The sequence below is a fragment of the Ovis canadensis genome, chromosome 2 (assembly GCF_042477335.2).
Source record: "Ovis canadensis isolate MfBH-ARS-UI-01 breed Bighorn chromosome 2, ARS-UI_OviCan_v2, whole genome shotgun sequence".
NCBI lineage: Eukaryota > Metazoa > Chordata > Mammalia > Artiodactyla > Bovidae > Ovis > Ovis canadensis.
In genome coordinates this window covers 31,313,386-31,338,299 of record NC_091246.1, presented here as the reverse complement: position 1 = coordinate 31,338,299, position 24,914 = coordinate 31,313,386, and the positions used below count along the sequence as shown (strand labels likewise).

General features: G+C 37.0%; 1 protein-coding gene across 3 annotated transcripts in view; it reads right to left on the bottom strand.

Annotated features, from left to right (window-relative positions):
* Positions 1-24,914, bottom strand: part of FANCC (FA complementation group C) — a 323,090-nt gene that overhangs the window by 64,864 nt on the left and 233,312 nt on the right. For all 3 annotated transcript variants that reach the window (XM_069575745.1, XM_069575746.1, XM_069575747.1), the window contains one exon: positions 17,146-17,310. In XM_069575745.1, the coding sequence (XP_069431846.1) occupies positions 17,146-17,310 (165 nt within the window). The remainder of the gene's footprint in view (positions 1-17,145; positions 17,311-24,914) is intronic.

The window sequence follows — 24,914 nt, the reverse complement described above, 5'->3', positions numbered from 1 at the left end:
ACTGAAATTGAACTTGTGATAAAAAATCTCCCAAAAAACAAAAGTCCAGAACCAGATGGCTTTACAGGAGAATTCTATCAAACACTCAGAGAAAAGCTAATGCCTATCCTTCTAAAACTTTTTCAAAAAATTGCAGAGGGAGGAACACTTCCAAACTCATTCTACAAGGCTACCATCACCCTGATACCTGAACCAGACAAAGACAACACAAAAAAGAAAACTACAGGCCAACAGCACTGATGAACATAGATGCAAAAATCCTCAACAAAATTTTAGCAAACAGAATTCAGTAACACATCAAAAAGCTCATACAACATGATCAAGCTGGGTTTATTCCAGTGATGCAAGGATTCTTCAATATACACAAATCAAACAATGTGATACATCATATTAACAAATTGAAAGATAAAAACCATATGATAATCTCAATAGACGCAGAAAAGGCCTTTGACAAAATTCGACACCCATTTATGATTAAAATTCTTTAAAAAAAAATGGGCATAGAAGGAACCTACCTCAACATAGTAAAGGCAAGATATGATAAACTTACAGCAAACATTATTCTCAATGGTGAAAAACTGAAAGCACTCCCCCTAAGATCAGGAAGAAGACAAGGGTATCCACTTTTATTACTATTATTCAACATAGTTCTGGAAGTCCTAGCTATAGCAATCAGAGAAGAAAAAGAAATAAAAGGAATCCAGATTGGAAAAGAAGAAGTAAAGCTTTCCATTTGCAGATGACATGATACTGTATATAGAAAACCCTAAAGATAGTATCAGAAGATTACTAGAGCTAATTAGTAAATTTAGCAAAGTTTCAGGAAACAAACTCAATACACAGAAATCACTTGGATTTCTATATACTAATAGTGAAAAATCAGGAAGAGAAATTAAGGAATCAATCCCTTTCACCATTGCAAAAACAGAATAAAATATCTAGGAATAAACTTATCTAAGGAGACAAAAGAACTACACAGAAAATTGTAAGACACAAATGAAAGAAATCAAAGATGCCATAAACAGATGGAGAAATATTCCATGTTCATGGGTAGGAAGAATTAATACTGTGAAAATAAATATACTACCAAACATAATCTACAGATTCAGTGTGATCCCTATCAAATTACCAATGGCATTTTTCACAGAACTAGAACAAAAAATTTCACAATTCACATAGAAACACAACAGACCCTGAATAGCCAAAGCAGTCTTAAGAAAGAAGAATGGAGCTGGAGGAATCAACCTTCTTGACTTCAGATTATACTACAAAGCTACAGTCATCAAGACAGTATGGTACTGGCACAAAAACAGAAATATAGACCAATACAACAAGATTGAAAGACCAGAAATAAACCCATGCACCTATGCATACCTTATTTATGACAAAGGAGGCAAGAATATACAATGGGGCAAAGACAGCCTCTTCAATAAATGGTGCTGGGAAAACTGGACAGCTACATATAAAAGAATGAAATTAAAACACTTCCTAACACCATACACAAAGATAAACTCAAAATGGATTAAAGACCTAAATGTAAGACCAGAAACTATAAAACTCTTAGAGGAAAACATAGGCACAACACTCGATGACATAAATCAAAGCAAGATCCTCTGACCCACCTCCTAGAATAATGGAAATAAAAACAAAAGTAAACAAGTGGGACCTGATTAACCTTAAAATCTTTTGCACAGCAAAGGAAACTATAAGCAAGGTGAAAAGACAACCCTCAGAATGGGAGAAAATATGAGCAAATGAAACAACTGACAAAGGATTAATTTCCAAAATATATAAGTACCTCATACAACTCAATACCAGAAAAACACACATCCCAATCAAAAAGTGAAAAAAAGACCTAAACAGACATTTCTCCAAAGAAGACATATGGATGGCTAACAAACACATGAAAAGATGCTCAAAACTGCTCATTATTAGAGAAAAGGAAGTCAAAACTACAATGAGATATCGCCTCACACTAGTCAGAATGGCCCTCATCAAAAAGTCTACAAACAATAAATACTGGAAAGGGTGTGGAGAAAAGGGAATACTCTTGCATTGTTTGTGCGAATATAAGCTGATACAGGCACTATGGAAGAGGGTATGAAAATTCCTTAAAAAATATGAATAAAACCACCATATGACCCAGCAATCTCGCTACTAGGTATATACCCGAGGAAACCAAAATTGAAAAAGACACATGTATCCCATTGTTCACTGCAGCACTATTTACAATAGCCAGAACATGGAAGTAACCTAGATCTCCATTGACAGATGAATGGATAAAGAAGTTGTGGTACATATACACAATGGAATATTACTCAGCCATAAAAAGGAACACATATGAGTCAGTTCTAATGAGGTGGATGAACCTAGAACCTATTACACAGAGTGAAGTAAGAAAGAGAAAGATAAATATTGTATTCTAATGCATATATATGGAATCTAGAAAAATTGTACTGAGGAATTTATTTACAGGGCAGCAACAGAGAAATCGAAAAAGTAAGAGAGTTCCAGAAAAACATCTATTTCTGCTTTATTGACTATGCCAAAGCCTTTAACTGTGTGGATGACAATAAACTGTGGAAAATTCTGAGAGAGATGGGAATACCAGACTACCTGACCTGCCTCTTGAGAAACCTATATGCAGGTCAGGAAGCAACAGTTAGAACTGGACATGGAACAACAGACTGGTTCCAAATAGGAAAAGGAGTATGTCAAGGCTGTATATTGTCACCCTGCTTATTTAACTTATATGCAGAGTACATCATGAGAAATGCTGGGCTGGAAGAAGCACAAGCTGGAATCAAGATTGCCGGGAGAAATGTCAATAACCTCAGATATGCAGATGACACCACCCTTATGGCAGAAAGTGAAGAGGAACTAAAGAGCCTCTCGATGAACATGAAAAAGGAGAATGAAAAAGTTGGCTTAAAGCTCAATGTTCAGAAAATGAAGATCATGGCATCTGGTCCCATGACTTCATGGGAAATAGATGGGGAAACAGTGGAAACAGTGTCAGACTTTATTTTTGGGGGCTCCAAAATCACTGCAGATGGTGATTGCAGCCATGAAATTAAAAGATGCTTACTCCCTGGAAGGAAAGTTATGATCAACCTAGATAGCATATTAAAAAGCAGAGACATTCCTTTGCCAACAAAGATCTGTCTAGTCAAGGCTATGGTTTTTCCAGTAGTCATGTATGGATTGAGAGTTGGACTGTGAAGACAGCTGAGCACTGAAGAATAGATGCTTTTGAATTGTGTTGTAGGACACTCTTGAGAGTCCCTTGGATTCTAAAGGAGATCAGTCCTGGGTGTTCTTTGGAAGGAATTATGCTAAAGCTGAAACTCGAGTACTTTGGCCACCTCATGTGAAGAGTTGACTCACTGGGAAAGACTTTGATGCTGGGAGGGATTGGGGTGGGGAGGAGAAGGGAACGACAGAGGATGAGATGGCTGGATGGCATCACAGACTCAATGGACGTGAGTCTGAGTGAACTTCGGGAGTTGTTGATGGACAGGGAGGCCTGGTGTGCTGCAACTCATGGGGTCGCAACCAGTCAGACACGACTGAGCGACTGAACTGAACTGAACTGAACGGAACTGAACTAATGGAGAAACAGTTATAGAGAACAGACTTATGGACACAGGGAGAGGGGACGAGAAACTGAGACATATGGAAAGAGTAACATGGAAATTTAGAATACCATATGTAAAATAGATAGATAGCCAACGGGAATTTGCTGTATGGCTCAGGAAACTCAAACAGGGGCTCTGTATCAACCTAGAGGGTGGGAGAGGAAGGGAGATGCGAGGGAGGTTCAAAAGGGAGGGGATATATGTATACCCTTGATATATGGCTGATTCATGTTGAGGTTTGACAGAAAACAACAAAATTCTGTAAAGCAATTATCCTTCAATAAAAAATAAATTAATTAAAAAAAGAAATCCATGTTAAATACAAAAATACATATAATTAAAACTAAATGGGGAGCTTCCATAGTGGTTCAGTGGTAAAGAATCCACCTGCTAATGCAGGAGACACAGATTCGATCCCTGATCTGGGAAGATCCCACATGCCTCGCAGCAATGAAGCCCGTGTACTCTCTCTCCCGTGCCAGAGAGCCACAATTACTGCACTCATGTGCTGCAACTACTGAAGGTTGAGCACCTAGAGCCCGTGATCCAAAACAAGAGAAGCCACCACAATGAGAAGGCTACGCACTTAAACTAAAGAGTAGCCCCTTCCACCACCACTAGAGAAAGCCCACACAGCAACAAAGACCCAGCACAGACAAAAAGAAAATGGAACAGACAGGTCAGTGGTTAAGAATCTGCCTGGCAATTCAGGGGACACATGTTTGAGAACTTGTCTGGGAAGATCCCACATGCCAGGGGTCAACTAAGCCCCCTGTGCCGCAACTACCGAGCCCACGCACTGCAACCACTGAAGCCCATATGCCCTAGGGCCCATCATCTGTAACAAGACAAGCCACTAGGGTAAGAAGGCCCTGCTTATCACAACTACAGAGAGCCCATGTGCAGCAATTAAGACCCAGCACAACCAAAGTAAAAAATTTTAATGTATATATATATTTAAAAGCCTACACGGATAGAGAAAAATATGCCATGCTAACACTAAAACAAAGCAGGAGTAATTATGTTAATTTCAAATACAACAGATGTTAAGGCAAGGAAAATTATCAGGAATACAGATGCTGATTACATAATGATAAAGGGCTCAATTTTCCAAGAAGATATAACAGTCCTTAGCTTGCATATATGCCACAACTGAGTGGAATATCTTTTTGTCTTTTCATACTGTTCATGGGGTTCTCAAGGCAAGAATGCTGAAGTGGTTTGCCATTCCCTTCTCCAGTGGACCAAGTTTTGTCAGAATTCTCCACCATGACCCACCCATCTGTCTCGGGTGGCCCTACATGGCATGGCTCATAGTTTCAGTGAAAAGGCTGACTTAAAACTGAACATTCAAAAAACTAAGATCATGGCATCTTGTTCCATCACTTCATGGCAAACAGATGGGGAAACAATGGAAACAGTGACAGACTTTATTTTCTTGGGCTCCAAAATCACTGCAGATGGTGACTGCAGCCATGAAATTAAAAGATGCTTGCTCCTTGGAAGAAAAGCTATGACAAATCTAGATAGCATATTAAAAAGCAGAGACATTTCTTTGCCAACAAAGTTCCGGCTAGTCAAAGCTATGGTTTTTCCAGTAGTCGTGTATGGATGTGAGAGTTGGACCATAAAGAAAGCTGCTGAGCAATGAAGAGTTAATGCTTTTGAACTGTGGTATTGGAGAAGACTCTTGAGAATCCCTTAGACTGCAAGGAGATCAAACCAGTCAATCTTAAAGGAAATCAGGCCTGAATATACATTGGAAGGACTGATGCTGAAGCTGAAACTCCAATACTTTGGCCACCTGATGTGAAGAACTGACTCCTTGGAAAAGATCCTGATGTTGGGAAAAATTCAAGGTGGGAGAAGGGGACGACAGAGGATGAGGTGGTTGGATGGCATCACTGACTTGATGGACATGAGTTTGCACAAGCTCCGGGAGCTGGGTAATGGACAGGGAAGCCTGGCGTGCTACAGTCCATGGGATCACAAAGAGTTGGACACAATGAAGTAACTGAACTGAACTGAATAATAGAGTGTCAAATTATTCAAGGGAAAAATCTAATAGAACTGTAAAAGAGAAATAGATGAATTCACTGTCATACCTGGAGATTTTAAACATCCCTCTATAAAATGCACTGATCCAGCAGGCAGAAGATCTATAAGAATGTGGCTGAATTTAAAAAAACCATAAGGAGTAAATATAAGGAGTCTACTATTGACTACTTTATTCAACCACAGCAGAAAACATCCCTCCTTAAGCTTACATGGAACATTCACCAAGACAGACCACATTCTGGGCTATAAAACATACCTTAACAAATTTATTAGGAAAGAATAGAAATCATATAATGCCTACCCTCAGAGCACAATGGAATTAAATCAGAAATCATTAACAGAAAGCTTACTTGAAAATCTCCTTTTTCTTACTTGAAAAGCTTACCTGAAATTGTGGGGAGATTTACAGACATATTTCTAAGTAACACATGAATCAAAGAAGAAATTTCCAAAGAAATTTAAAATTATTTTGCATTAAATGAAAATGAAAACATAACTTGTCAAAAATTTGTGGAATACAGTGAATCAGTGCTTAGAGGGAAATCTGTAGCACTGAATATATTATAAAAATGTACATTTAGAAAAAAGACATATCTAAGATAAATAATCCAAGTTTCCAACTCAGGTAACTAGAAAAAGAAGAGAAAATTCAATCCAAAGTAAGTAGAAGAGAAAGTAAGAATTAGACCTGAAATCAAATGAAAATGCAAACAGAAAATCAATAAGAGAAAATAAAACCAGAAGGTGGTCATGGAAAAAGACCAATAAAATCAACTAGCTAGGCTAACTAAGAAAGAGAGGAAACAAATTACTGTCAGCAGAAATGAAAGAGGAGACATCACTCCAGATCCTACAGGCACAAAAGGATAATAAAGGAGTACTCTGAACAAGTTTTTTTTTTTTTTTTTTTTAAGATCATGACATCTGGTCCCATCACTTCATGGCAAATAGATGGGGAAAAAATGGGAACAGTGACAGACTTTATTTTCTTGGGCTCCAAAATCACTGCAGATGGTGACTGCAGTCATGAAATTAACAGCCAACTGTTGCTTGGAAGAAAAGCTATGACAAACCTAGACAGTGTGGTGAAAAGCAGAGACATCACTTGACCGACAAAGGTCCATATAGTCAAAACTATGGTTTTTTCAGTAGTCATGTATGGATGTAGGAGTTGGACCATAAAGAAAGCTGAGTGCTGAAGAATTCATGCTTTTAAACTGTGGTGTTGGAGAAGGCTCTTTAGAGTCCCTTGGATAGCAAGGAGATCAAATCAGTCAATCCTAAAGGAAATAAACCCTGAATATTCATTGGAAGGATGGGTGCTGAAGCTACAGCTCTAATACTTTGGCCACGTGATGCATAGAGCTCATTCACTGGGAAAGACCCTGATGCTGGGAAAGACTGAGAGCAGAAGAAGAGGACGACAGAGGATGAGATGGTTGGATGGTATCACTGACTCAATGGACATGAGTTTGAACAAACTCCAGGAGATGGTGAAGGACAGGGAAGCCCAGCCTGCTGCAGTCCACGGGGTCGCAAAGAGTTGGACACGACTGAGTGACTGAACAATAACAACTGAACAAGTTTATGCCGACAAGTTTGATAACCTAAATGAAATAGACAGATACTTGAAAGATACAATCCACCAAACTCGCACAAGAAGAAGTAAACTAAATGAGTAGGCCTATATATTTTAAAACAAATTGAAAGCACCAGGCCTGGATGAATTCACTGGTGAATTCTGCTATACATTTAAGGACAAAATTATACCATTTTTTTTACAATCTCTTTTGGAGGATAGACGCCAAAGCAATACTTCCTAACTCATACTATGAGGTAAAATTATACTAATACTAAAAGCAGATAAGACATTACAAGCATAGAAACCTTAAAGACCAATATGATCATAGATAATAAAGAATATTTACAAAACTTCTACTACTAATAATCATAATAATGGTAAGAAACTTGAAGCTTGTCCACTCAAATTAGGTACAAGTCAAAGATGTCCCTTTGCACCATATTTTTTCAGACTTCATACTACAAAGTCGAGCTAATTCAGTAAGAACAGAAAAGGAAATAAAAGCTAACAGATTGGGAAGAAAAAATAAAACTGTCTTCGTTCAAAGATTAAATTACTTTCTGTGTAGAAAATCTAAAATAACTGACAAAAAATTGAAACTAATAAACAATTATAGCAAAGTTGCAGGATACAAGTTAAAATTACAAAGCCAATCATTTTCTTATATACCAGCAGTGAACAAGAGGACTTTGAAATTAAAAAGAAGATATCATTTACCAAATTAAATAATTATGTATAAATCTTACAAAATATGTACAAGATCTAGATTAGAAAAATCATAAAACTCTGATAAACAAAATCAAAGAACTAAATTAATGGAGGATGGTCATTGATAGGAAGACTCAATATTGTTAAGATGTCAGTTCTTCCCAATTTGACTTATAGATTCAATGAAATCCCAATCAAAATGCCAACAAGTTATTTTGTGGATATCAAGAAACTGGTTTAAAAGTTTATATGGAGACGGAAAAGACCCAGAATAGCCAATACAATATTAAAGGAGAAGAACAAAGCTGGAGGACTAACACCACCTGACTTCAAGATTTACTACAAAGCAACAGTAATCGATACAGTGTGATATTGATAAATAGATCAATGCAACAGATAAGAGAGACCAGAAATAGACCAGCATGCGTGTTAAGTCACTTCAATCGTGTCCGGCTCTTTGCAACCCTATGGACTGTAGCCCGCCAGGCTTCTCTGTCCATGGGATTCTCCACACAAGAATATTGGAGTGGGTTGCCACGCTCTCCTCCAGGGAATCTTCCCAACCCAGGGATTGAACCCTCATCTCTTATGTCTCCTGCATTGGCAGGTAGATTCTTTACCACTAGCACCATCTGGGAAGCTCCCGGAAATAGATTTAAATACAGTCAATTGACTTTTGACAAAGGAGCAAAGATAATGCAGTAAAGATTGTCTTTTCTACATATGGTGCTGGAATAACTGGACATCCACAGGCAAAAAATCCAATTCTAAACATAGACCATACATCCCTCACAAAAATTAACTGAAAATGTATTCTAAGTCTAAATATAAAGCACAAAACTATCTAACCCAGAAGAAAACCCAGATAATTGAGTTTGGCAATGGTGATGACCTTAACAGATTAAAAAAAATAAAGATACAATCCATGAAAGAACGAACCGATAAGCTAAACTAACTAAAGAGAGAGAGAGAGAAAAGGAGGAGACTTAAATCTCCAATAAATAAAATTATAAATTAAAGAGGAAACATATTAAAAATGATACCACATAAATATAAATGATTGAGAGAGACTACCATGAAAATTATATATTAACAAATTGGACAACCCAGAAGAAATGGATAAATTCCTATAAACATACAACCTAACAATATTGAATCATGAAGAAATAGAAAATCTGAACAGACCAATTACTAGCAAAGAGATTGAGATAATAATCATAATTTGCTAACAAAGAAAAACCCAGCTGTTAGGGAAAACACATTGACTGAAACTGCCCACTCTGGCCAGGCACCACAGTAAACATCTGCCTGAGTTATTTTAGAACAGGAACATGGAACTAACAAGGCACTACCAACCAGAAAAATTCGGGAAGTCAAAAGGAGAGGCCACATGCCCTACTGACCTCCCAGAATCCTCCTCATTGGAATTCATTTTGGCTGAACAATGTGCGTGCCACCAGGAAGGACCCCGAGTCAGACAATTCGGAAACTAACCCATCACCATAAAATTCAGGACGGTGAGCTATGCGACAGAGCAGTCCTCCTGGGTTTCCTTATCTTCCTGGTCTCTGCCTGGGTGCCTCCTCCCAATAAAGTCTCTTGCTTCGTCAGCATGTGTGTCTCCTTGGACAATTCATTTCCAAGTGTTGGACAAGAGCCCACTCTTAGACCCTGAAAGGGGTCTCTCTTTCTGCAACACAGCCACATGGTTTCACAGGTGAATTCTACGAAACACTTAGAGGACTAATATAAATCCTCCTCAAAGTCTTCAAAAAAATCAATAATAATAATAATAATAATAACACTTCCAAACTCATTTTATGATGGCCATACTACTCGGATACCAAAACCAGACAAGAATACCACAAGAAAGGATAATTAGGTCAATATCTCTGATAAATATTGATGTAAAAGTCCTCAATAAAATATTAGCACACCAAATTCAAAAATACATTAAAAAGATTATACACTATGACTGATATGGTGATTTATAATAAGAAATATATATTTGCTCTTCAACCACATTTCTCACACAGAGCTCCTAAGAACCTTGGAATTTCTTAAGTGAAAATAGTTATTAAGGTATCTCTTGTTATATTAATGAGGTGGCATTTAGACTTAAGGGTGGGGGCTGGTTGCCATGAGTACCAACCATGTTACTGCTGCTAAGTCACTTCCATCGTGTCTGACTCTGTGTGACCCCACAGACGGCAGTCCACCAGGCTCTCCCGTCCCTGGGATTCTCCAGGCAAGAACACTGGAGTGGGTTGCCATTTCCTTCTCCAATGCATGAAAGTGAAAAGTGAAAGGGAAGTTGCTCAGTCGTGTCCGACTCTTTGCGACCCCATGGACCACAGCCTACCAGGCTCCTCTGTCCATGGGATTTTCCAGGCAAGAGTACTGGAGTAGGGTGCCATCACCTTCTCCGAACCATGTTACTAGAGGGTTGGAATTTTCAGTCCTATCTCCCTGACCTCCAGGGAGGGAAGAAGGGTCTGCAGGTTGAACACTTGCCAACAGCCAACGGTTTAATCAATCATGCCTATTAACAAAGCCTCCATCAAACCCCCAGAAGATGGTATATGGAGAGCTTCTAGGTTGGTGAACACATGGAGACCAGGGGAAAGTGGCACACCTTGAAAGGGCAAAGAAGCTCTATGCTCTTTCCCCCATATCTTGCTGTATAAATTTCTTCCATCTGGACGTTTCTGAGTTATATCCTTTTATAATCAACCAGTAATCTAGAAAATAAAATGTTTCTTTGAGTTGTGAGTCATTCTAGCAAATTAATCAAACCCAAGGAAGGAGCTGTGGGAACCTCCAATTTGTAACAAGTCAGGTAGAAGCATAGGCAACAACCTCGCCTCATAATTGCATCTGAAGTGGAAGGCAGTCCTGCGCAACTGGCCCCTTTACCTGTGCCATCAGATGCTATCTCTGATAACGTCAGAATTGAGCTTATTCTCAAATAGCCTGCTAGTGTCATAGAACTACTTAGTGCTGTGGGGAAGCCTACACAGATACAAACATACATACATACACACACTGGAATTAGGTTGAGGGGCCCAGTTTAATGACCAAGTGGGATTTATTCCTAGAATACAAGGATAGTTCACTAGGCACAAATCAATCAATGTGGTATACCACATTAACAAAATGAAGGATAAAAAAAAATCTTAAAAGTATCTCAACAGATACAGAAAAAACATTTGACTTTAACATCCATTTACAATAAAAATTCTCAACAAAACAGGTACAGAAGGCAAATAGCTCAGTATAGTAAGGGCCATATATGACAAACACATAGCTGACATCACATTCAATGATGAAAAAGTGAAAATTTTTCCTCTTAGAATGTCCACTCTTCCATTTTTATTCAACATGATACTGGAAAACCTAGTCAGAGCAATTAGGCAAGAAAGAGAAGTAAAAGGCATTTAAGTCTAAAAAGGAGAAGTAAAACTGTCTCTATTTGCACATGACAGGAGACACATACACATACATACACAAACACATCATAAAAACTTCACACACACAAAAACAAAATTACAGCTAATCAATAAATTCAGTCAAGTTGTAGGATATAAAATCAATACAAAAATCAACTGCATTTCTAAACACTAACAATGAATTATCTTTTAAAAAAAAGAAATAAAACACTCACATTTACAACTGCATCAAAAAGACTAAAATACCCAGGAATAAATTTAACCAAAGAGGCTAATGATCTGTTTACTGCAAACCATTAAGATTTTGAGGAAAGAAAGTGAAGAAAACACAATTAAGTGGAAATACACAGTTTTCATGGATTAGAAGAATTAATATTGTTACAATGTCTATACTACCCAAAGTGACCTATAGATTCAATGCAATCCTATCAAAATTCTAATGTTATTTTTCACAGAAACAGAAAAAACAATCCTAAACTTTATATGAAATCATAACTCCAAATAATCAAAGCAGTCTTGAGAAAGAAGAGGGGGAGGTATCATAATTCCTGATTTCAAACTATTACCAGTTCAGTTCAGTCACTCAGTTATGTCCAACTCTTTGTGATCCCAAGGACTGCAGCACGCCAGGCTTCCCTGTCCATCACCAACTCCCGGATCTTACTCAAACTCACATCCATCGAGTCAGTGATGCCATCCAACCATCTCATCCTCTGTTGTCCCCTTCTCCTCCTGCCTTCAATCTTTCCCAGCATCAGGGTCTTTTCCAATAAGTCAGTTCTTCACATCAGGTGGCCAAAGTATTGGAGTTTCAGCTTCAGCATCAGTCCTCCCAATGAATATTCAGGACTGATTTCCTTTAGGATTGACTGGTTGGATCTTCCTGCAGTCTAAGACACTCTCAAGAGTCTTCTCCAACACCACAGTTCAAAAGCACAATTTTCTGCACTCAGCTTTCTTTATAGTCCAACTCCCACATCTGTACATGTAAACTATATTACAAAGCTATAATACTCAAAACAGTATGGTATTGGTATATACACCTCAGTCAGAAAAGACAGCCCAGAAACAAACTCATAAATATATGAATCAACTAAATTATGACAGGAGGGCCAGGAATATACAATAGGGAAAATACAGTTGCTTCAATAAATGATACTGGGAAAACGGATAAACCACATGCAAAAAAAAAAAAAAAGACACTGCACCCCTATCTTATACTAAACACAAAAATCATTTCAAAATGGATTAAGGAATTGAATGTTAAGACCTAAAACTGTAAAACTCCCAGAAGAAAATATAATAGAGGACAAAATGACATTAGTCTGAGCAATGACTTGTTTGATTTGACAACAAAAGCAAAGATAGATTAAGTGGAACTATATCAAACTAAGAAGTTTCTATACTGCAAAAATCTTCTACACTATCAACAAAATGAAAAGGCAACCAATAGACGGGAAGAAAATATTTGCAAAGTATATGTCTGATAATGAATAAACATCCAAAATATATAAAGAACTCATATAACTCAATAGGAAAAAAAATGAAACAATCTGATTAAAAAGTAGGCAGAACATATGAATAAACATTTTTCCAAAGGAGATATGCAAATACCCAACTGGTAAATGAAAAGGTACTCAATATCACTAATCACTGCTGCTGCTGCTAAGTTGCTTCAGTCGTGTTCGACTCTGTGCAACCCCATGGATGGCAGCCCACCAGGCTCCCCCATGCCTGGGATTCTCCAGGCAAGAACACTGGAGTGGGATGCCATTTCTTTCTCCAATGCATGAAAGTGAAAAGTGAATGTGAAGTCGCTCAGTTGTGTCCGACTCTTAGCAATCTCATGGACTGCAGCCCACCAGACTCCTCCCTCCATGGGATTTTCCAGGCAAGAGTACTGGAGTGGGTTGCCATTGCCTTCTCCACACTAATCTTTTGGGAAATGCAAATAAAAATCATAGTGAAATATCACCCCACACCTATTAGGATGTCTATCATCAGAAAGACAAAAGATAACAAGTGTTGGTGAGAATGTGAAGAAAAGGGAACCCTTGGCGTAACATTGGTGGGAACACAAATTGGTGCAGACACTATGGAAAACAGTATAGAGGCTCCTCAAAAAATTAAAACTAAAACTATCCAATGATCTAGCAATCTCACTTCTGGGTATATATCCAAAGGGAATAAAAACAAGGTATCAAAAAGATATCTGTTCTCCCATGTTTATTATGTATATTCAAAATAGCTAAGATGTGAAAACAAGCTAAGTGTACAACAAGAGTGAGTAAAGATGTGGTATTTATATTTATATCTGTACACACACATATACACACAATCAGGTATTATTCAGGCATGAGAAGGAAGGAAAGCCTTGGCTGTGATGACATGGATAGACCTTGAGGGCATTATGCTAAATGAAGTAAGTTAGAAAGAGAAACAAATATGGTATCACTTTATGTGGAATCTAAAAAAATATAAACTCATAGAAACAGAGACTAGAACGATGGTTACTAGGGACTGGGGGTGTGGGAGAAATGGGAAGATGTTGATCAAAAAGTACTTAAAACTTCCAGTTATAAGATGAATAAGCTCTGGGGATCTAAAAATACATCATGCTGATTATAGTTAATAATGGGCTTCCCTGGTGGCTCAGATGGTAAAGAATCTGCATGCAATGCAGGGGGCCTGGGTCTGATCCCTGGGTTGGGAAGATCCTCTGGAGGAGGGCATGGCAACCCACTCCATGCTTCTTACCTGGAGAATCCCCATGGACAGAGGAGCTTGGCGGGCTACAGTCCATGGGTTTGCAGAGTCAGACATGACTAAGTGACTAAGTACAGCACAGCGTGGCACATAGTAATACTGAATTGCATATTGGAAAGTTGCTAAGAGTAGATCTTAAATATTCTCACAACAACAACAAAAAAGAAATGGCAATCCTGTGATGTGAGGGAGGTGTTAACTAACACTATGGTGGTAGTCATTTGCAACTTAAAACTGTATAGAATTAATTCATACATCTTAAAAAATATACCATGTTATGTATCACTTATATCTCAATAAAGTTGGGGGAAAATAAAATGTAATAAATAAATAAAAACTGATATTTTCTCTTGTGTCTACATGGAAACACAAAAAGAAGCCAAGCGCATTTTTGTCTTACTTTGTAATAAATCCAAACATCTTAAAAAAATTTTTTCTAAATAGTATCCAAATTATTTTAGATATATATTTTACATATTTAAAATTTTTATATAAATAAAACATATTTTATTTTATAATTTAATAACATTTTATTTAAAAATAAATTTTATTCCTATTTTCTTATATTGAAACTGGATTATTTGCTTTACAAAGGAGAATTTAAAGATTTCTTCTTTCATTGCATAGCTGTTTCATGGGGAAAAGACAAAATCAAAACACCACAGATTTCTCTGAATCATGAGAGTAGGACATCTAGTCCAAAGTATTGTGCTAAAGGGTAAATGTATCTTCCTGTGTCTTACTAGGATATTCTCAAACTCTATCATAGTGCTAGTTTATTGCAGCACTAACTTAAGAACTGTGGTGTTGGAGAAGACTCTTGAGAGTCCCTTGGACTGCACGCAGATCCAACCAGTCCATTCTGAAGGAGATCAGCCCTGGGTTTTCTTTGGAAGGAATGATGTTAAAGCTGAAACTCCAGTACTTTGGCCACCTCATGCGAAGAGTTGACTCATTGGAAAAGACTTTGATGCTGGGAGGGATTGGGGGCAGGAGGAGAAGGGGACGACAGAGGATGAGATGGCTGGATGGCATCACTGACTCGATGGATGTGAGTCTGAGTGAACTCCGGGAGTTGGTGCTGGACAGGGAGGCCTGGCGTGCTGTGATTCATGGGGTCACAAAGAGTTGGACACGACTGAGCGACTGAACTGAACTGAACTGAAGACCAATCATTCAGAATCTTTAAAAAAAGGAATTAAATAATACAAATGTGTATTTAATATTTCATCAAGAACTGTACTTCTGCCTCAAAACTGAATCTCTAGATGTGGCTGAACTAGTTGTGTTGCTTCTATACACCTGGTATTAGCACTAACTAAGAACAGGAGTTTTTTTTAGATGAATTTAGCAATACACACATATGGTTCAGAAATACTTGAAGTGTTGAATAACTATTTCGTTATCTCGTGGTTTTCTAGAACAACTGAGTTGACACGTGCATTCATAGTACAAAAAGCAAGTAATGTTGTACCTAACACAAATCAGAGCAGCAATAGTAGTCACTGTACACTTTGATACTGCTGCTGCTGCTGCTGCTAAGTCGCTTCAGTTGTGTCCGACTCTGTGCGACCCCATAGACGGCAGTCCACCAGGCTCCCCCGTCCCTGGGATTCTCCAGGCAAGAACACTGGAGTGGGTTGCCATTGGCTTCTCCAGTGCATGAAAGTGAAAAGTGAAAGCGAAGTCACTCAGTCATGTCTGTACATACAGTAAAAACACTGCCAGTTTCACATAAAAATGCATTTCACAGTAAGTATTAACATAAAAGATTAATTTTCTTAATTTTACCCCTGAGGACACTTTTAACTTAAAAAAATTCTGTGTGGTGAAAAGTATGCATAAAGCATTTCTGCTATACACCAAAAAATGATGACTGTCTAGAGGAAAAGCACTTGTGCAACTTGCTGAGCTGCAAGATCAACTAGCCACTTTTTTCATAAATTTACTTGAGAAAAATGACTGGTGGACAAAGAAAGGTTATTCAGACTTGAATACTTGGCACATACTTTTTCAAAATTACAGAACTGACTTTAGCATACTAAGGAAAACAACTGACAGTATTTGTAACCAATGATACATTTGAGTTTTAAGCAGGAATTAGAATCTTAGAAAATTTGCTTTCACCAATGTGAGCTTTATAGCTTCCCAACACTTAGAAGACATTCCTGATAAGACTAGTTGTGAATGAATGTAATTTTGATAGTATAAAATGAAAATATGTCAATGTAGATCTGCATAACTTAATGAACCAATATTTTCCAAATAAACCATGTGAAGCTACAAAATCCATTAAAAGTGCAAGACAGACCAATGGGTTTTAATGTAATAGTATGAAGAGCTCATGCATATAATTTCAGAATCCACATTGCAACTAACCTTCCAAAAACTGTACTATTTTCAACTTTTGGTGAAGTATTCCCTCAAATATCCATAATCTGAAATGGCTATTAAAATATACTAGTCCTTTTTCCAAGCACATGTCTGTGTGAAGCTGGATTTTCTTATACTTCAACCAAAAAAACATACTGCATCAGACTGAATACAGAAATACTGTGAGAACCTAGCTGTCATCTTTTAAGTCAAAAGATAAAGAAGTTTGCGAAAATGTAAAAACAATGTCATTCTTGTTAGACAATTTTTTTTTTCTTGGAAAAGGTCAGTTTTTCGTTAAAAAATATGCTATTTGTACTAATATTTAATCAATTTATTGTTATTTTAAAAGGAAATGATAAATATTAAAAAAATTTAAAATTTCAAGTATGGTAAATATTGATAGATAGAACCCACATATTTTAAAAAGTTCACGAAGATCCTCAATAACTTTTAGGAATATACAGTGGTACTGAGACCAAAACATTTGAAAATTACATTTTCAACATACTGAAGTATTCTAAAAAAAGGAAAACAGAATTGGGTAATGAAGTAAAGGGTCATCACTTACAGCAAAAAAGCCTCATTCACAGCATCAAAGAACTCAGGCCAGAGTACTTCCTGAGGTTCATGTCCATGGTAGGTGAGCAGAGCCTCTACCAGAGGTTCAAAATCTGGCAAAGTAACAAGTGGGACACAGATTCGTGACAGGGACCTTACTCGTTCAGGAGACATCCTATGGAATAAATAAAATGAGAAATAAGCACCAAAATCTTAGAGCCACACATAGTTAAAGGCATATAAAATCTTCATGGCGAAAGAATTTAATTATTTCTTTGAATTATTTTTTGATTTGAATTTCTTTGAATTATTTCTTTCACTTCTGAGGTTATAACTACTGATATTCATCACATTTGCAATTAAAACAAAGACACCTAAAATATTTATTAACTAGCTAAAAGTAACAAAAGCAAATCCATTTGATGTTAAGATGAATAACACTTTTTGTTAAACAATAACTATATTTTACAAAACAAAAAAATATTTAGTGAGAAGAGTGGCACTATTTTATATGTTTACAAATCTCTTTCCTATACGGTTTGAAAGAAGACAGTGGATTCTTATATTTAGTTGTGCATATTTATTGTAACACATTATTTTGGTTGAATTACATGGAGTCTAGTCCCACAAAGATATGTAGCTTTAAAAGGCAAGAGTGTCATAATAGACTCTTCACACAATTATACATATTCTCCTTTGACTCTACACTAAAATTCATCAAGTGCTGCTCACACTCATTCCTGCAAGTCTGTCTAGGAACACAAGTAGAGCTGCCTGCCAGAGGTCTAGAGGGTTGGTGACAGGTTATCTCTACCATGAGAAAGGCTGACATTATCCACAAATTACTGGTCAATCATTACCCTGAAAGCTGAATCAAACTGATATAAAATTTTATACAGAGATCAGCATTACCCTGATCTCTATATCAAAAAGTTAAAAACAAAAAATAAGCTTCTCTTTGTCCTTTTGTATTATATCCTAGCAGAACTACTCAGCTCAATCTTTGGAGTCACTGTTTGTTATTTAGCTTTATCTTCTATTCAGCCAATTTATTGACTGCCCCCGCCCCCAATGTCTCCTTTTCAGGAAAAATAAAACACATTCCTATTTCAAGGATTAATAGTTTCTCTTCTTAAGATAATTAATTGTTATTTTTCAGTTGCTCAGTCACGTCTGCCTCTTTGCAACCCCATGGACTACAGCATGCTAGGCTTCCCTGTCCTTCACTATCTCCCAGAGTTTGCTCAAACTCGTGTCCATTGAGTTGGTGATACCATCCAATCATCTCATTCTCTATCGCACCCTTCTCCTCCTGCCCTCAATCTTTCCCAGCATCAGGGTCTTTTCCAATTAGTTGGCTTTTCACATCAGGAGACTAAAGTATTGGAGCTTCAGCTTCAGCATCAGGCCTTCCAATGAACATTCAGAGTTGATTTCCTTTAGGCTGATTAAGGAATAATAAGATAATTATTATCTTATAATTATAATATTTATATAATATAATTATATTTATAATTATATTATACTTATAATTATCTTATTATTATAATAAGATAAAAACCCAATCACTTATCCTTGTAAATGTATATATCGGCATATTTGCATTTTCTGTTTGTTACATTTGGTTCATTTTCCCTTATGGTGTCCATTTTTCATGAATATCTGGTGATTTTCGCTTGTTCTTTCTGGAATTTGGGATTCCACATTAGTCTCTGCACGAATGCTCTGTTCAGTGTAGTTGACCTCCAGTGCTAGGGGGCAGAGGCAGGGATGTGGTGCTGGCTGGGGTTGCCAATATATTGCATTCTGGGCATTAGAGGACCTCCTAAACTGCTAGGAGTTGATAGCCATTTGATACTTATTCTCCTTCAAAGTCTCCTCTCCCTCCTATTCATTGGAAACAGGACACCATTGTCTCTATTCTGGGGCTAGTGGATGAGGAGGAGTGGATAAGGGACTAGCCAGCTGGCTGCTATTACTGCAGTACTAACAAGTACTACTATCTTGTTGACTGCCATCTACCCTCCTATTTCTTGAATCCACTCTAAAAAAAATGCTCTTACAAGCTTTTTGGGATGTGATATTTACCTTAAAAATATGCCTCTATCTACCACTTTAAGCCTTTCTCATAATTTGAGGGTCATCAAAAGCCCCCTCTTGTTCTCATGGTATTATGTATTTAATTGTTAAAATTATAGAAGTTGGGAGTATAAAGTAAATGCTAGGATATTCAGGTGCTTAGTTCATCACTTGATTTCATTTTTTACATTACATTTTCATGTTAATCTTCTGGCTAAATCATGAGAGTTCCTACTCGTCATAGGTTATGCACATTAATCTTCAGGATTTTTCCAAGTCTTCTACGTCAGAGGTACTCAAAGTACAGGTCTAGAAATCAGCAGCAGCAGCATCCCTAGAAGTGAGGCCAAGGAATCTCTTTACATTTTTCCAGGGTAATCTTCTACACACTAAAGTTTGAGAAACACTGCTTTACTCTTTAACAGAAGTCTCCAGAATTAGATATCAATCTCTAGCAATAAACTGAATGCTTTAAGAAAATATAATTGCATATAAGGTTTACATTGTTATTAATTTCTTATAAATTATTAGTTTAGCTCTATTATTTACTTGATAACAGCAAAATTCTCATAGAGACAATTTTTTGTCTAACTACACAATGATTAAAAAAAAAAAGTCAACAAAAGAGCCTGAAATGCAGTACTTGGGTGCAATCTCAAAAATGACAGAAGGATCTCAGTTCGTTTCCAAGGCAAACCATTCAACATCATAGTAGTCCAATTCTATGCCCCAACCACTGACACTGAAGAAGCTGAAGTTCACTGGTTCTATAAACCTAAAAGATCTTCTGGATCTAACACCAAAAAAAAGATGCCCTTTTCATCATAGGGGATTGGAGTGCAAAAGTCAATAGATACTGGGAATAACAGACAAGTTTGACTTTGGAGTACAAAATGAAGCAGGGCAAAGGCTAACAGTTTTGTCAAAAGAACACGCTGGTCATAGTAAGCACCCTTTTCCAACAACCCAAGAGACGACTCTACACCCGGATGTCACCAGATGGTCAATACTGAAATCAGATTGATTATGTTCTTTGCAGCCAAAGATGAAGAAGCTCTATACAGTCAGCAAAAACAAGACCTGGAGCTGACTGTGGCTCAGATCATGAGCTCCTTATTGTAAGATTCAGACTTAAATTGAAAAAAGTAGGGAAAACCACTAGGCCATTCACGTATGACCTAAAATCAAATCCTTTATGATTAACAGTGAAGTTGATGCACAGATTTGAGAGATTAGACTCGGTAAACAGAGTGCCTGAAGAACTGTGGATGGAGGTTTGTAATACTGTGCAAGGGGTGGTGACCAAAACTATCCCAAAGATAAAGAAACATAAGAAGACAAAGTGGTTGTCTGGGGAGGCTTTACAAATAGCTGAAGAAAGAAGAGACGTGAAAGGCAAGGGAGAAACGGAAAGATACATCCAACTGAATGCAGTGGTCTAAAGAATAGCAAGGGGAGATAAGAAGGCCTTCTTAAATAAACAATGCAAAGAAATAGAAGAAAACAATAGAATGAGAATGATTAGATATCTCTTCAAGAATACTGGGAGATATCAAAGGACTATTTCATGCAAAGATGGGTACAATAAAGGACAGAAACTGTAAGGACCTAATAGATGCAGAAGAGATGAAGAGGTGGTAAGAACATACAGAACTGTGCAAAATGATCTTAATGACCCAAATAACCACGATGGTGTGCTCACTCACCTACAGCCAGACATCTTGGTGTGTGAAGTCAAGCAGGTCTTAGGGTGCACTACCACAAACAAAGCTAGCGGAAGTGATGGAATTCCAGCTGAGCTACTTAAAATCCTAAAAGACAATGCTGTTAAAGTGCTGCACTCGATAATGTCAGCAAATTTGGAAAACTCAGGAAAGGCAACAGGACTGGAAAAGGCCAATATTCATTCCAATCCCAAAAAGGCAATGCCAAAGAATGTTCAAACTACAGTACAGTTTTGCTCATTTCACAACACACGAGTACTAACCATTATACAATCATGGTCAATCACTCATTTCACATGCTAACAACTTTATGCTCAAAATCCTTCAAGCAAGGCTTCAGCAGTACATGATCAAAAACTTCCAGATGTACAAGCTTGGTTTCAAACAGGCAGAAGAACAAGAGATCAAACTGCCAACATTTGCTGGATCATGGAGAAAGCAAGGGAGTTCCAGAAAAACATCCACTTCTGCTTCATTGACTACACTAAAGCCTTTGACTGTGTGAATCCCAACAAACTGTGGAAAATCCATAAAGAAATGGAAATACCAGATCACCTTACTTTACCTCCTGAGAAACCTATATGCAGGTCAAGCAACATTTCGAACTAGACATGGAATAACAGATTGGTTCAAAATTGGGAAAGTATGAGAAGATTCCATACTGTCACCTTGCTTATTTAACTTCTATGCAGAGTACATCATGCAAAATACCAGGCTGGATGAATCACAAACTGGAATCAAGATTGCCAAGAGAATTATCAACAACTTCAGATATGCAGATGACATTATTCTAATGGCAGAAAGCAAAGAGGAACTAAAGAGCCTTTTGATGAGGGTGAAAGAGGAGAGTGAAAAAGCTGGCTTAAAACTCAACATTCAAAAGACTAAGGTCATGGCATCCAGTCCCATCACTTCATGGCAAATAGACTGGGAAAAAGTGGAAACAGTGACAGATTTTCTTGGGCTCTAAAATCACTGCAGACAGTGACTGCAGCCATGAAATTAAAAGGCACTTGTTCCTTGGAAGAAAACTATGATTAACCTAGACAGCATATTAAAAAGCAGAGACATCACATTGCCAATAAAGGTCCATTTAGTCAAAGCTATGGTTTTTCCAGTAGTCATATACAGATGTGACAGTTAGATTATAAAGAAGGCTGAGCACTGAAGAACTGATGCTTTCAAACTGTGCTGGAGAAGACTCTTGAGATTCCCTTGGATTGCAAGATCAAACCAGTTAATCCTTATGGGAATCAATCCTGAATATTCATTGGAAGGACTGATGCTAAAGCTGAAGCTTCAATACTTTAGCCACCTGATTTGAAGAGCTGACTCACTGGAAAAGACCCCAGTGCTGTGAAAAATTGAAGAGAAAAGGAGAAAGGGGCAGCAGATGATGAGATAGCATCATTGACTCAATGGAAATGAATTTCAGTAAACTCTAGGAGATAGAAGAGGAGAGGAGTCTGGCGTGCTGCAGTCCATGGAGTTGCCAACAGTCGGAGATGATTTTCCAACCGAACAACAATAACACGATGATATCTTCTCATTGTGAACAGTTTGTCTTTTCTCCTTAAATATTCACCCATTCTAAAACTCACTTCTTGTTCTTTACCACTTTTCTAAATGGCTGAGGTCTCTCAACAGCATTTATCTTCCACAGTGCTCTATCATCTTTCTCTAACTCACCATCCAGGTTGTTTTAGACCTAAAATTAATTCGTGTGTTTTTGAGTCTATAATCTACGTTGTTAACAAAAAGACATTATTTACCTTGAGTTGTAAATACCTTAAATTCTTGGAATATATGAGCTTACTGGGTGGGATAAGAGAAGAGAAAGCTATTGTGTTTGTGCGTGATGTAGGCTGCTTTTTGTGTGTGCATATTTTGCACAGCATCTAGCAGAATATTTTGTATAGAAAAAAGGCTCTATGAAAGTTTGAGAAATTGTAAAATATGCCTGAGCATTACATGCACTCATAATAAATCCAGAATTCTGAAATACAGGAGGAGTACATGATGCTCTTGTCTCTATAGCCTTGACCAATCAGTTCTCTTCTCTAAAAGACCTTTAAGTACAACTTTTCTCTCATTATCTTAAAAAAAAAGGAGGAGAGTCAGAGACTATTACTGGTCACTGAGTGGGTAAAAAAGATGACCTCAGCACCAAGGGCATTTATCAAGAATTGACACTTACAGGCTGCAGATTATATCTCCTAATTAGGCTGGAAAAAGTCCAAGATAATTTTCCTGAAAAATTCTAACGTCTCAGATAAACGGAGGTAGCTCTTGATTCTACCAAAATGCAGACAGACCAAATGACAATCTTCCAAAGTGCTCACAGCCTTCTTTTACTGGAGTGTAGAGATTTAACTTCAACCAGACTTATGCAATATTTTCCAGACTGGATTATACTAAGCATTAGGTCTTGACTGATTGCCAGAGCAGCACTTCCAAACGATTTTTGCACAAGAATTCAACTGCAGAAGAATCAATGGTAACCATACACTGCTAGAGATATCCTTCCCATGTGGGTGTACTGCACTTTCCAAACCATCTGTAGCAAACCACAGAAATACAAGCTAAACTGATGATGCTCAGAAAGTCCAGAATGTTGCTCCTTCTAGACAGTTTATAGCAAAGAACAAGAGAGATTTTAAACATTCTGTCATTAGATTGTTGATTTTAGTTGGTGGCAAGTGAAACTCTATTTAAAGCACTATGACAAGATCATTTATCAGACCTCTAAAAATAATGCAAAAGGAAATTCCAAATAGGTTTTCTTATTTTTTTTCCTTTTGTTCCACTGACAATTTATGCACTGAAGTTATTAATTTCTATATTTTCTATAGGCTTTAGAACTGTTTTGAAATGAACTTCAAACATTCAAGTGGCAAGAAGAAAGAAAGTATAGAAACCCTCTATAAAAAAACAAACCCCAGAAAAAAGCAGTGTAGCACTGTTTATAAGGGATTTAAGTTAAGAGTCTTTTGGTTGCTTTAACATTTGAAGCCATATTAGCAGAAGGAAAGTAATGATAAAACCCAAGTTTCATAAATAATAAGAATGAATATCTGCATTCAAATGTACCAGAAAGTAGCTTGCCCACAATGCTATATTCAAATTCAATTTTTTTTAAATTTTTAAATCTTAAAAATATATAGATAACTTCAGACACATAGTAGGAAAAACATATTATTGTGATACATATTTTAATTATTATAAATAACTTATGACAGTAACAACTATAATGGCTCCAGCCTGTTTGGCAGCTCTCTCAAATATCATGATGCCATTCCACTACCTAATTTCACAAAATCAGTTTCTACTCAAGACAAGAGAACACACTTGGCAGAATTCACTAGAGAATTGTAGACTTAAGAATTCTGAGTCTCACACAAGCTTTCAGGGACCCAGGTTCTTTTCTGGTGGTAGAACCAAACTTTCTGGTTTTAGGTCTTAAAGGCAGGATTTGCAAAACTCATAAAGAGACTAAAAAAGTATGTTGGGCATCAAATTCCTTTTTAAATTCAGCTTTCTGGTAAGAATAATTGAACCTAACCCAAGAGACAGAATTTCTCTAAATTTTAATACTTTCAGAAAAATATCCACAAGACATTTCTGTTGAAGTCTAGAATTCTTTCTAAAAAGGAAAAAAAAAAAATCCCTCATAGAAAATATCATTCTAGAGAGCAAATAAGGAATGTATCAGATGTGTCAGTGTCTAGAGGACATTTTAATAGCATAGGTAGCATCTCTTTAATTTTTTGAAAGAGTTTGAGAAAGATTAGTATTAATTATTTTAAAAATATTTAGTAGCATTCTCCAGTGTAGTTATCTGGTCTAAGACTTCTCTTTGTTGGGGAGGATTTTGATTACTGATTCTATCTCCTTACTAGTATAGATTTATCCAGATTTTTAAATTTATAATTTAGTATATCAATAAAAATTTATCCATTTCTTTTAGGTTATTCAA